Here is a 12,470-nt window from a genome sequence, read left to right as displayed (position 1 = left end):
AACACACCAAACAAGCTTCTGTTGTTCCAAAACTTTCTGCCTCCCCTGCTCTGCCAAAAGAATAACAGAGAACAGGGACAAAAAAAAAAATCTGGAAAAAATATTTTGGTCCAAAAGCAGTCAATGTTGCTGGGCTGCCCGCTGCACACGACCCACCAGGGGCTCTCCCTAGCGTGGCGCAGCTGCTGGCAGCAGCTGGAACTCGTGGAGTGCTTCTGACTTCTGGTGTGCCGGCTGCAGGCAACAGTGGGCAAGTCTGTCCCCTCCCTGGCAAATGGCCTATGGCAGTGGCTGAAGGGATTTTGAAATGCTTAGAACACAGACACTTACACGTGAGCTAGGTTAGACATAGTCGTATCCTGTCCAGTCAAAGCATTTCCAGTGCATGATTATCTGGCTTACTTCAGATACTTTCATTAGGGTTATTTGACTCCCAAGGTGGTTATTTTTCTCTTTTGACTATTAATAGGAGTCTGGATGTTTAGCTCAGATTTAGGTGTGTTTTTACGGACAGGCTAATTCAACCTTCTTGTGTAATTTCATTAATTTGGAATAATAATTGTGATTTATAATTGTGCATGCAGGTTGGTCAGGACAAAGGAAGCTGTTATTTCCATAGAAGCTACAGCTCATGTGTTGTTCCTCAAGAAAATGAAAATATCTTCCACACAATATTTGCTTTTTTCACGAAGTCGGGCAGAAAAGTATTGGTAAGAAACAGTACAGCTTATGGCTCCACTTGAACATACAGCATATTGTAGAAAACATTTTGCATGGTTTGGCATGACGATCTGAAGCAGATAGTTCATTATGAAGCATATATGACAATACTGATGATGTGCTGGGGGAACATTTAGTGATTGTAATTGCCTGGTTTTTAAAAGTAAATAGGAGGGTTCAGGAAGTGCAGTGGAAAGAGATTTAGCTGAAGTGGCAGCACACACTTGGTAACCAGCGCCTTTGCTCTCTCAAAGGCATGTGGGAGCAGTGGGTCACTGCACTGTACTTGAGGTTTCACCTTTTAACTCCTCCCAAAGTTCTGTTCATCGACCCCTTCTTCACTGTCCAGTGGTGGAGATCACTTCCTCCATGTCTGATGCCACTTCCTTGATGCCTGACCCTGACCCACACAAAGGGCTGGTTTGCAGCTGCAGTCCTCTTCCTTTCAGTCCTGAATGCTTCTCTGGCTCAGCAGCTCTGTAGAGGACTGAATTTTTCTTGGCTTGCTTTCATGCAGGCATCTGTAGCCAGCTATCTTCAGATCTTGAAAGTTGCTATTTCAGTGCAAGAGTGCCGTATTATAGCAGTTATATAAGATAGTTTTTTGGTGTGTTTTCTGTTTATCATTTATCATTGAATTTTACAATTTATCATTTATTGTTTAATTTTACCTCCTTTGTTTAACAACTTTCTCTGTATTTCCTGTAGGACTGTGAAAGACCAGGCCGATCTTGTTTAATTGTACACTGCAACATAAGCTCACTACCTAAGGCAGAGTCCTGTGATATAAATATCTACATGCTGCTGAATACCGAGATACTCAAGAAGGTATGTGGTCTCCTTGTAGGTTATCTTCAATGCCAATTTAAGTGTGCTTAGGTGAACCAATGAACTCAAGACTTCCATTTCTTCCTCTTTACTAGTGTGTGAAAAATAATCATGGTATCAAAGAAAACAGATCTACTTATTAGCAGTGTGTATGGAGGTGTTAATCTTAGTTCTTACCCATTAAGATAGAAATAAATGTAGTTCAGAAATTTATACATCGAAAAATGACAAATGAGACCCCTAATTGTGTGCATGGTGTTTAGGCTAGAGATATATGAAAATCTAATTGATTTCTGATGTTTTCATTCTAAAAATGTAAGTGAATGTAAACTGTGACCAGCTATGTATTCTCTTCCTGTGTAAACAGAGATATAGCAGTATTTTGTCATTTTTACTTCAAATTATTATTATTCAAAGAAGGTGCATCATGACCACATTAATGCTGAGTTTAACATTTGTGGCAAGAAACAAATGGTTGCCAGTTAATTTCTGTCTTCTCTGAAGCTGCTGAATGAGACAATAAATCTTTTAAATTGTTTGTGATTTACTGCATTTTGACCTATGTTCCTTTACTTACAAAAATGCTGACTCTAATTTTGGCAAGATGCTGTAAGGTTATGAGGGAGTAAGATAATTGGAGGAGAAAGCTGATAATATAAACCTGTTAAAATAAACCTGTCTTTCATAGCTGTTAGATTAAAAGCATCAGAGAGGGCCCTTATTAGAAAACAATTGCTAAAGTAATTAATAGCCTTGAGGTTTTCCAAATGATACCAATAAGTCTGCTAATGTTTGTTCATATTTGAAAACAGGAAGTTCAGTCATGGCCAGAAGTTTCAGGTATTTCTTACATGCTTATAGAAATGCTGAAATATGTAAACAAGTAACTGAGTGCATGCAAAATATGCTTCTTGGGATATAGCCAAGATTCATCCCATTGCTGGGTCCCTTCTAAGATTACTTTTAGCAACACTCTTTTAAAAGGTATAGAGTGTTTACACATGTTTGAGTATCACCAGTGCATGCTGTTTTCTACTTATTACATACTCTTCCAAAGGCAAACCACATACAAGTGAGCCATCTTTAAGCTGAAATGACATCTTATTGAAATGTGCCTGTTAAAATGCACCAGGCATTTTATTGGAGAAGTACGTATTAATGAGAGGAATTGTACAGTGAATAAGATGCTATGCACAGATTCAAAGTTCTTTCCCGGGATATATGATCCAGGAACTAAATGAATAGAAATAAGACTCTGCTCCCAGCCAGGGTGGTTGAAGACATAAGTTGGATCTCACAATATTTTATATACATATACAGCATGAATTATCTCTACTATAGACTACATTGTTGTTGTTGTTGTTGTTAAGTCCAGTTCTTCCTCTTTTTACTTCTTAGGACAGTTCATCGGTCATCCAGTTTGTCACAAGGGCAAGGCTTCAGGTGGACCATGACCTCAGAGTTGTGGAGGTGCCTGGTGGGAACCCAGAAGAAAAACCAGTGAGTACACAAACCTAAAGAGAAATGTTTCCTTATCCCAGTGGGCTGGAAATCACTGAGAGCTCTATACAAACTGGAATTTGCTCCTGGGCTAACCCACAAGAATGCCCAGACTTTGTCTGACTAGACTAACAGTACTGTGAGTTGTGTTTTTGTGGTTTGGCTCTCTGTGATAACCATGTCAACAGAGTGAATGATGTTATGCCAAACCAGAGTGATCTGTGTTGTACTAGCTAGAATACTCTTGAGGTATTAATGAAAAAATTAGGTTTAGGTCCTGATTTAAGGTTAACATTTGCTTTAATCTAATTCCAATTCCCTTGAAAACCTAGAAGAGACTTGAAACCTCAGCAATGTCTTTTCACATTTGCCAGAATGAAATATTTAGAAGCGTTAGTGATATTTTGGGAGCTGTGAAAATGCAAAAATGTGTCTAAATTTTCAGAAATTAATTTAACGTTTTTTTCTTGTGCTAAGCTGGTAAAAATCAAGTACAAGTTGATACCACATATTGTGTTATCTCCCTCTTCCTCCTGAGTTTCCTACCTTTTTGGTGCCATTTGTCTTCCTTTCTTCCGTTATCCAAAAATTTGGCACTTCACTGCTACTGCTGTGTTGTAGTGTCCATTCGCTTGGCTGGCACCACCCAGTTCACAGCCTTTTGTCTTGGGCTCCTACAAAGGACTCAATCTGCATTTAAATCAGCATCTCAAATAGCTGGGTTTGCAAGCTGTAGATTGGAAACCCAGCTATTTCCACCAGATGCATCCCTCAACAATCATGTCTGTAGTCTTGAATTTCTATTTCATTAGACCTGTCAGAAAAAAGGGTAATTTTATATGACAGAATCTTCTTTTTTCAATTCTGTTTTCTTTTCTTTGTCAGGTTTCTGTACCATTCTATACAATAGGCTTGGAAGTTAAAATGAAAAACATAGCCATTACTGGGAATGAAAAACATAGTCATTGCTGGGAATGTGCCTTGTAAGTGGCTGCAGTCCTGAATGTTAATACACTGCTTGGCTTCTCCTTAGTTCTGCAGCTTACACAGAACATATTTTGCAATTGTATGACAAAATTTCATTAATGACTTTTGAGAAACGATACTCACTTTTAAAATTTCAAAGGTTTATTAAGCCTTAACAAAAATACAACAAAGGACTGAATAAGGAACAATTTTACAGCGCTGAGAGTCTCTGTGACCAGCAGCCACACACTTGTTTACAACATGGATGCTCTGCCTTTTATGCTCTTGGCCCCGCCCAAAGTCTTGCCAGTCAACTCCTTCTCTGCCATCCATTGGTGTAGATCACTTTCTTACAACTTGATTGGTGGTCAAGTGTTGCCATGCTGTGCCTCCTAGTAACAAGGTTGCCCTCCCCTAAATGCCTCAACTAGTGACAACAAAATAAGGGAGAACAGAAAGATGACTGCGGGGAGAATATATAAAAATAACATATGTATATATAAAACTTCTCTTAACATACACATAATATTAATCTCTTTTATTGTGAGAGCCAACCATTGCATTACCCATTTATAACATGACTGAAGTAACACCTGACTGTGATACCCATGTCTCAACTGAAATGAAAGAGCCCAGTATCTCTACGACAAATATTTTCAACTGTTTTAGAATATCTGAGAATGATAGGCACACTGTAAAATGTGTTGAATTAATTTTTTTAATGTTCAAAATTTAGAAATGCTTTTTTTCTAGGAATGCAGGCTCTGCTGTATTTCATTATTATCTAATGCTTAGAGGGAAAAAAAAAGAAAAAAAAATTAGGCAAAAAAGAAATTGTCCTTATCTTAGAAAGCCTTTCAGCAAACCTTGAGTTACATTATGAAGCGCACTGTGCATGTGTTGGGAAGCTATCTTCAAACAAGAGTTTGCTTCCAATTCCTGGGAAGCCCTAGCTGTAAAAGAGCATGCCTGAAATGCTGTAGCCATGTAACATTAATTTGTAGTTTCAACTCTTTTCTCATGTGAGTGCCATTTCCTCTCTGTTTCATGGTATTTCCATATGCCATCTTCAGTATTGCCATATGTTTTGCACAGGGTCATGTTCAGACACAAATTTAAGATATGGCTTGGCTCAAGATATTAATTTTTCTGCATTGTCTTCTTGTGGAATGCAGAAGGGAAGAGTAGTTGCTGCAAGCCATGACTATTTAGCTGGAAGTAGAGACTGGAGAAAGAAAATGTCCGCATCGTTCAACCTCTTCTTTTCCTTTTTAAAGCACATCCTGCACTCTTAATTGACCAGAGACTGCTGTACTGTATCCATTTGAATAGCAGCTCCTTCTGTACAGATGTGCATGGACTTCTTATACGACTGTTTATGACAGTGTTCCCTAACATTTCTTAGACACTTTATCATGCTAAGGTTGAAAAGGCCTTTTTTGCTTTCTAAGGCTAAATGTGGGCTTATTATCACATTTAAATGGTTTTTAGGACGAGGTACCATTATTTCAATTGGCACTTTTACATTATAGTGTATAGTATCAGAGTACAAATTCTCTGTAAAGAAGATAAATTGAGACAGAAGACAAACAGAATAGAAAGGCTGATATTTTTATAATAGTATAAGAAATACCAGTGGACCACCCATATAAACACCAACTGTCAGAAACCTCAACAGTGAATGTGAGTGAGTATCTCTAAGTTAGGTTGCAGGCTGTCTTTGAAATTAATTTTTTAAAAATATGCATTTGTTCAATTCTCAGAAATAATTTCTCTGGATTTGGATATGATTTTATGTGATTTTTAATGATGTACTTTTGATTCTGGTTACAATAGGCTGCTTGAGCTCTTATATTAGACAAATCACATGAAGAAGGTGATCAGAGTTTGGATTTTGCTCTGTGATAACAGTGGTATTATCATCCGTATATATTGTCTGAAAATGGTGTCTTATTTTCAGGAGGCATGCTTTATTTTCTTCATCATATGAGTTTCCATGAAGGTTTGGTTCTCTTCTTCTTGGTCTATGAGCAAAACCAACAGTAAGCTCCAAGAGAACACAGTAGTCAAATACCTGATCAAAGAGTCCACATTTTCTGTTTGCTGCTTGTGTGCAGGAAGAGGAGGCATGCTCTTAAGGAGCAAAAGGACTGACTTTGGAACTGTGGAAGGAAGAATTAACGGGATTTTTGTAAAATAATGAAGCCACAGGGGCTAACTTCTTAGCCGGATAGCTGGTTTAACCCGTAGGGTTAAAGCGCCCCAGGCAAGCAGTCTCAAGGCTAAATACCTCAGCCCTTCGGGAGCTGAGTGCCTAGCCAGGACTACTACAGCCGTTGCCCCTTAGCAAGCTCTGTCATTGTCAGCTCTTAGTGATATCAGCTCTTTTATGGTTTCAGCTCTTAGCTTGCTCATAGGGGCTGTGGCTGGCCGTGGCTTCTGGAAGGCAGACGAAGATGAGAGAGAAGGCTGGCTTCAGAATGTTCCATGATGGTTTATTCTGAGGGTTTAGCGAAGGGTCCGAAAGCAGCTCTTCTAAAAGAATGGGCCAAGACAGCCCCTTTTATAGGGTTAGGGAGGATTGAAAACTGACCAATTGTAAGGGTTAGGGAAACTAGCCTATGGGGTCACAGAGAGATAAGCAGACCTGGAGGACCAGAGTGAGGACTCCTGGTTCAATTCCTATGACTCAGCAAATACCTATCTCTAAACATCCCTCCACGGCCCTGTGTCTGCTACAGATTTTACTGCAACAAAACTGTCCAAATGTCTCTGAGTCTTCCTGTATTGAAAGTGGGGAATGCAAAGCTGACTGCATGAAAAGGCAAGCCCAGAGAAAAGGTGTGTGGGTCCTGCAACACAGTGACCTGTAAAGCTTAAGGCTGCTATCTGGTGCTATCCACTAAGTACAGGCATGCTCTATCAAGCCTTTGAACCTGTTGTGCCTTCTGGATAGAGTTCACTGTTCTTTTATTTCCAGTTCAGTCACTCTAGGTTAAATGCATATCCTGGGTAACCCAAAATGTTAGCGTATCCCCTATGTATCTATGCCCAGAATGGTTGCTGTCTGTTTAAGACCCCTGCACCAGAAAACAGACTAGGGACGTGGTGCCCAGGGCATTTTAAAAACTGGGATCTCGCTCTCTCCCTGTTTGGCTTGCCTCTTGGCCTTTTCTTGCCTCTACTTGCAACAGTAGCAAGTGGAGAATCTGCATTTTGCAATCAGAAACTGTTTCAGTGTTTCAGAGTTTACTGTTAGTTTGCAGCACCAAAACTAAGCCGGAGCTGGTCTGGTGCCAGGGTGCCGCTCCTCAGTGCTGAAAGTCTGTTCTTCCTTCCCTCCTCTTCTGTTGGAGTAGGGACCCAAGGCAGCAACACCAAAACTGGCAGAGTCCAGCAGGTGTCAGGAGGCGGCAGCAATTGGAAACACTGCTCCCACACACCCCAGCAGTTCCTACCTCCCGCTAGTACTGCTTCAAAAACTCCTACCTTCATGGGAGGTTTTGCTGCCATTTCCCCTTTGTCTTTAGAACCACACACTGGCAGGCAGCATCTTAGGATGGGTGACTCTGCAGATTCAAGTTTCTCTTTGTCTCTGGTGGGGTGTGTGAGAAATAGCAATTTTGTAGCTAGTGATTGTTTACTGGTTTTTTCTTTTGCGTGTTGCTGTTTTGCTTGCTAGTAAACTGCTATTTTTTTCACTTATATCTACTCGTATTCTGTTTCTTCTTATTGGTGAAAAGGGATTAATGCTAAGGGAGAGAACTCATTGTAGAGTGTTCCCTTTAAATTGTCTTAAACCAAGGCAAGTGGTTGTCCTCCATGGGTTTTTTCTGCTCAGAAGTTAGGTATATTTATGCTTCCAATGATAATATATTTTGGAGAAAAACAATAGCGAAAAAAAAGCTTACAAAAAGTCAGTTTATGGTTGTGAAGAATTGGAAGCTATTTTATATGCATAAAAAGCTATCTTTCTGTGCAAAGAGATTTAAATGTATATTCATGAACCTAAACTTTAGCTGTCTGCCTACAGCATGGAGGACTCCTGACTTTGGCCTGTTCTCCATGTCTGTGTTGAAGCAGTCTGTGGTACTAGACAGTGTTCATGATGTTCCAGTTGGTTTTTTTTTTTTCAGTGCATGTGGGAATACCTCTTGCATTGAGCAATCCACCGCCAACCTCTCATTTTTTAGAAACACTCAGCATTTTAAGGAACCAGTTCTCCCCAGCTTACCTTTCTAATACCTAGCTGGAGCTTTCTTCAGCAGCTTTGCAGCCTCCTTGTCAGCAAATTATTTGCTGCCATATTGTTTATGTCATGTTAAGTTATTAATTTTATTTTACCTTTCCATTTGCTGATATAATCTTTCTTTTATAGATTTTCTTGTCTTTACACTGCAGTCTCTCAGGTAGAAACATACACTTGAGTAAAGGAATAGAATACACAATAACAACAAATTACAGTTAATTTCTCGAGGATAGAGACAAGCAGGTTGCAAGGAAACTTCAAGTTTGCATTTTTAAGAAAATACTGCTTTTCTTAGTATATGTAAATAAATAAATATGTATGTTCTGGTTTGAAAGCAAAACCAATGAGAGACTCCAAGTCAGAAATACAATTTAGTAGGAAAAGGAAAAAAAAACAAAAATGCATGCAAATAATACAAAAGACAAAAACCACCAAGAGAGTCAGAATACAAGCTGACATCCTGCTAGTTAGTGTGGTGGTAGCAGTTTGGATTAAATGGTCTTGTTGAAAAGGTGATTCTGTGGAAGCCATCTGGTAGCTCTTGTCCTCTGGAAAACCAGTGGGTAAGGGTGGCCGTTCCTCTGGGAAAGCAATGGAAAGACTGCTTGCTGCGTCCCAAAACCCAGATGATATCCAGGTAGGGATGCTTAGCTCCTCCCCTCTGGGCGGAGAATCTCGCAATGGGCTGATATCGTTTTGAGTCATGCTTTGGGTCCTTGATTACCCATTAATCCAGCTCCTGGATGGAGTTATCTCTGAGTCATGTGGCAAGACATTGATGGGCCCATTAACAGGTGATAGGGAAAAAATGATGCCCCTCCTGGTTTCAACAGCTCTTGAGGATGGGGATAGAATACATCTTTATATTGTACCCTAGGACAATGTAAAAGGAATGTATATTCATATATGTATAGACATAAAGGAGAATAGTGTCTTTACTGGTGAACTCCCTCCAAGCATAACAGCACTTGAATGGAAAAGTCAACCAGCAATGCAATGTGGTTTGAAAAAACAGAAGTAATCTAGGTGATAATACAGAAATAGAATAGTTTTTTTTATAAGCCTGTGCCTCCCATGGTGCTCTGGCTCATGAGGCAGGTGCATAAAATTCATTTAATATACATAAGCGAAAATAAAAATTTTGAATTTGCATTTTTAAATCAGCTTTTGCTGAAGTAGGTTTCTTTTCTTTCTGAGTACAAGTCTGTACCTCTTATGAAAAGGGCTTTGACAAAGTATGAACTTTATTACTTTCAAAAATTCCTACTCAGTTAACTTCTTGCTTACATGCTTTATTGAAAAAATGTGTTTTAAAACTTCTTAAAAACAAAAGTTCTGTTTCTTCATAATTTGTTTACCAAGATATAGCTTTCAGGATATAGCAAGTGTTTGGCACAGGTAGAAGATGAACTGGTAGGTGCTCTTGTACACCTGTGTTTGGCATTGCAAAAATGAGTGGTTGGGTGGAAATCTCAGTTATTTTCCAGAAAGGCAGTTACACTGTGTAAAACCTGATTGAGGTGTGAGCTACATAAAGATAAGTGGCAAGCTGCACTGCCTCCTGGGCTTCCCCACTTACAAATCCTGCATGTTCAGTGCAAAATGCAAAAGATAAATATGAAACTAAAAATCCTCATATGTCAAGACAGGGATGTTTTTCACGTTTTTTCCCCTGGCATTTTATCAGAGTCTAAAAAGAAACATCTAATCCACCCTGTATCTTGTAACTGTTATACATGCTTTCTGTGAACCACCTGCTGCCCCTACTGTCTCCTTTGGGATATTTTGCCAACACCACGCCCCTTATCTTCAGCATCAGTTACTCTTATGACTCCTGTCTTCTCTATAGGAGTTGGAGTTGTGGGAATGGTGCTGAGCTGGAGGTTGCCTTGTGCTCCCCAACCCTGTTAGCCACCCTGTAGAGGCTCTGCTGCTGAGATGGAAAGGACAGGGAATTCAAGGTTTGCCCAAGAACAGCTTTTAGAGACTGCGCAATGGCCAGTGGGTACAGCAGCAGGTGGCAGATGGCGTACTTCTCTTTAGTAACAATTACCCTCTGCCTCCAACCTTCCCTCCAGGGATGTCTTGACTCCCTGGCATCCTGTCACTGACTGTATTGCCTTTTTCCTGATACTCCAGATGCACAATATACTCTGACTGCTCAGTCTGATTCAGTTTGGGTTTGGCTTGGTTTTTTTGTTATTGCTACCTTCTTCACCAAAACTCATTGCAGTTGCTGTGTATTAATGCAGGCAGATTTTGAAGACTTAACATGGCTCAGGACATTAACATGCACAACATCCCTGTTCCTCTCCATACTACAAAGCATTGAATGGGGTTTTTTATGCATGTGTGTTGATTTCACACTGCTTGAAGAAACCAGATAGATAAAAGAAGCTGCTGCTCTACCCTATTAGCTCAAGCTTTGACTGCAAAAGCTATACCCAGGGTCTTCTAGACAGTGTGCTTCAGACCTGAAATGTGAAGCTCTTGCTATAGAGATTACATATGATTTAATCTCTGCAGCTTTTTCTGGTTCTGTCTTTTGGCAGGATGAAGTGCATATAGGTCGACTGTGCTGGAGGTTGTGATGTGTTAACATTTGCTTGCTGAGTAGTGGAAAGAAGGCACCAGAGACTGTTTGAAAGGTCTCTTCAGTAAAGTTGGCAACACTTAAAATGTAGAGATTGGGTTTTTAAGTGGCAGAAAGCAAAATAAAATTATGTCTTGTTATCTAAGAAATAGCCATAAGACCTGTGTCTGTAAGATGGATGCTAACCTTAGCATCTGTGATAACTGGACTGCCACATCAGGTCATCTTTCCAAGCTGCCTAGAAATACAACTGTCTTGGCTAAGGAAAGCAGGAGACTCCCTTGGAATGGAAAATATGACCTCCTTCCCTCCACATTATTATAGTTTTGAAGTTAAGGGGCTTTCAGGCAAAGATACAAGATAAAGAATAACAGGTCTTTACTAATGTGTGTATGCATAACAAGGTGAATATCAACAACAATGTTAACAACAAACACGAACAGAAATCCTAATAAACAGTTTCTTCCCTCTCTTTAAGCCCTTTCCCCTGCGGTGCAGTTACAGTCACAGCCGGCAGGGGCGCTGATGGCTCCCGGCCGGGCGGGGCAGGCGCGATGAGCCCCCGGGCTGCAGGGGGCGCTGTGGCGCGAGTTTCGTCTGCCTCTCTCCACATGATAATGGCGGATGCAGCCAGCAGAAAGGGATGGAGAGGGGGCTTCCCTTACAAACTCACTGAGCCGATCTCTCTGCCCCTTCTGGACAGCAAAAGGAGCTGTATCAGGAACCTGAGAGTGGCAGTCTGGGAAGGCAGGGATGAGCAAAGTCTTGGAATGGTAGATGAGATTAATCAGAAGCTCCGCAGCTGTAGCTGCAACTGCAGAGCTTCCCTGCAGGGCAGGGGTGTGAGTTACAGTATAGCAAAGAAACCTTAGAGCAGTGGCAAAACCCAGTGGGGGCTGGCAGTGGCTGCTTGACACAACTCCTGAACATGGCCAGGAGAGGCTTCCTTGGTGGGGGAGGGGGCTCAGGGATCCTGAGCAGCATTCTCAGGGTTTCCCCTGAAGCACCTGAGTGGATGGTGAAAGTCCTTTTTCAGTGAGGTAGGGTGTTAATAAGGTCCCAGTTCAGTGGGACCTCTCTCAGGAGCAAAGGCTCACCCCACAGCAGAAGAAGCAGGACTGGGCTAGGCTCCAGTGGTAGCAGCAAATTCCTTCCAGCTCAACCATCCTCCTCTGAAGCTGAGAGAGAGAGAGAGCTAGCAGCTGCCTCAGCCCTTTCTTTTCCCAGCCAAATTCTTGTGGTATCTCTGCCCTTCCCAGAGAAACTTCCAGTTAAAAAGAGAGTAGCCAGCTGGACTCCTCCCCTGAGCTGTGGCCACTTCTTTTCCCTCTCTTAAGTACCTGGTCATTATTGTCTCCTAGTAACATATATGGGGAAAAATTCTTTGAGGGAAAGAATCTTAAACCCCAACAGCAAGGAAGGCAGAAGATCTGTGTTTGATCTCTATTTGGTGTTTCCCTTACACTTGGTGTGAGGAACAGTCTGATGCTTAATAAGCTCTCTGTTCAGCAAAATATGTTTAAAAGTCTGACAAAGGCTTTGTGGTATTATCTGAAATGCTAAAATTATTTTTTCTTGGTTGAAGAACTGGTCCATGTTTCAGAACTATTTTGA

General features: G+C 40.8%; 1 protein-coding gene across 1 annotated transcript in view; it reads left to right on the top strand.

Moving 5' to 3' along the window:
• The window catches only part of ITGA9 (integrin subunit alpha 9), a 236,973-nt gene that overhangs the window by 197,570 nt on the left and 26,933 nt on the right, over window positions 1-12,470 (top strand). The window contains exons 24-26 of the mRNA XM_030233983.2: window positions 585-710; window positions 1,429-1,548; window positions 2,947-3,048. Of these exons, the coding sequence (XP_030089843.1) occupies window positions 585-710; window positions 1,429-1,548; window positions 2,947-3,048 (348 nt within the window). The remainder of the gene's footprint in view (window positions 1-584; window positions 711-1,428; window positions 1,549-2,946; window positions 3,049-12,470) is intronic.

The sequence above is a fragment of the Serinus canaria genome, chromosome 2 (assembly GCF_022539315.1).
Source record: "Serinus canaria isolate serCan28SL12 chromosome 2, serCan2020, whole genome shotgun sequence".
Lineage (NCBI taxonomy): Eukaryota > Metazoa > Chordata > Aves > Passeriformes > Fringillidae > Serinus > Serinus canaria.
This window is presented reverse-complemented; position numbering and strand designations above follow the sequence as displayed.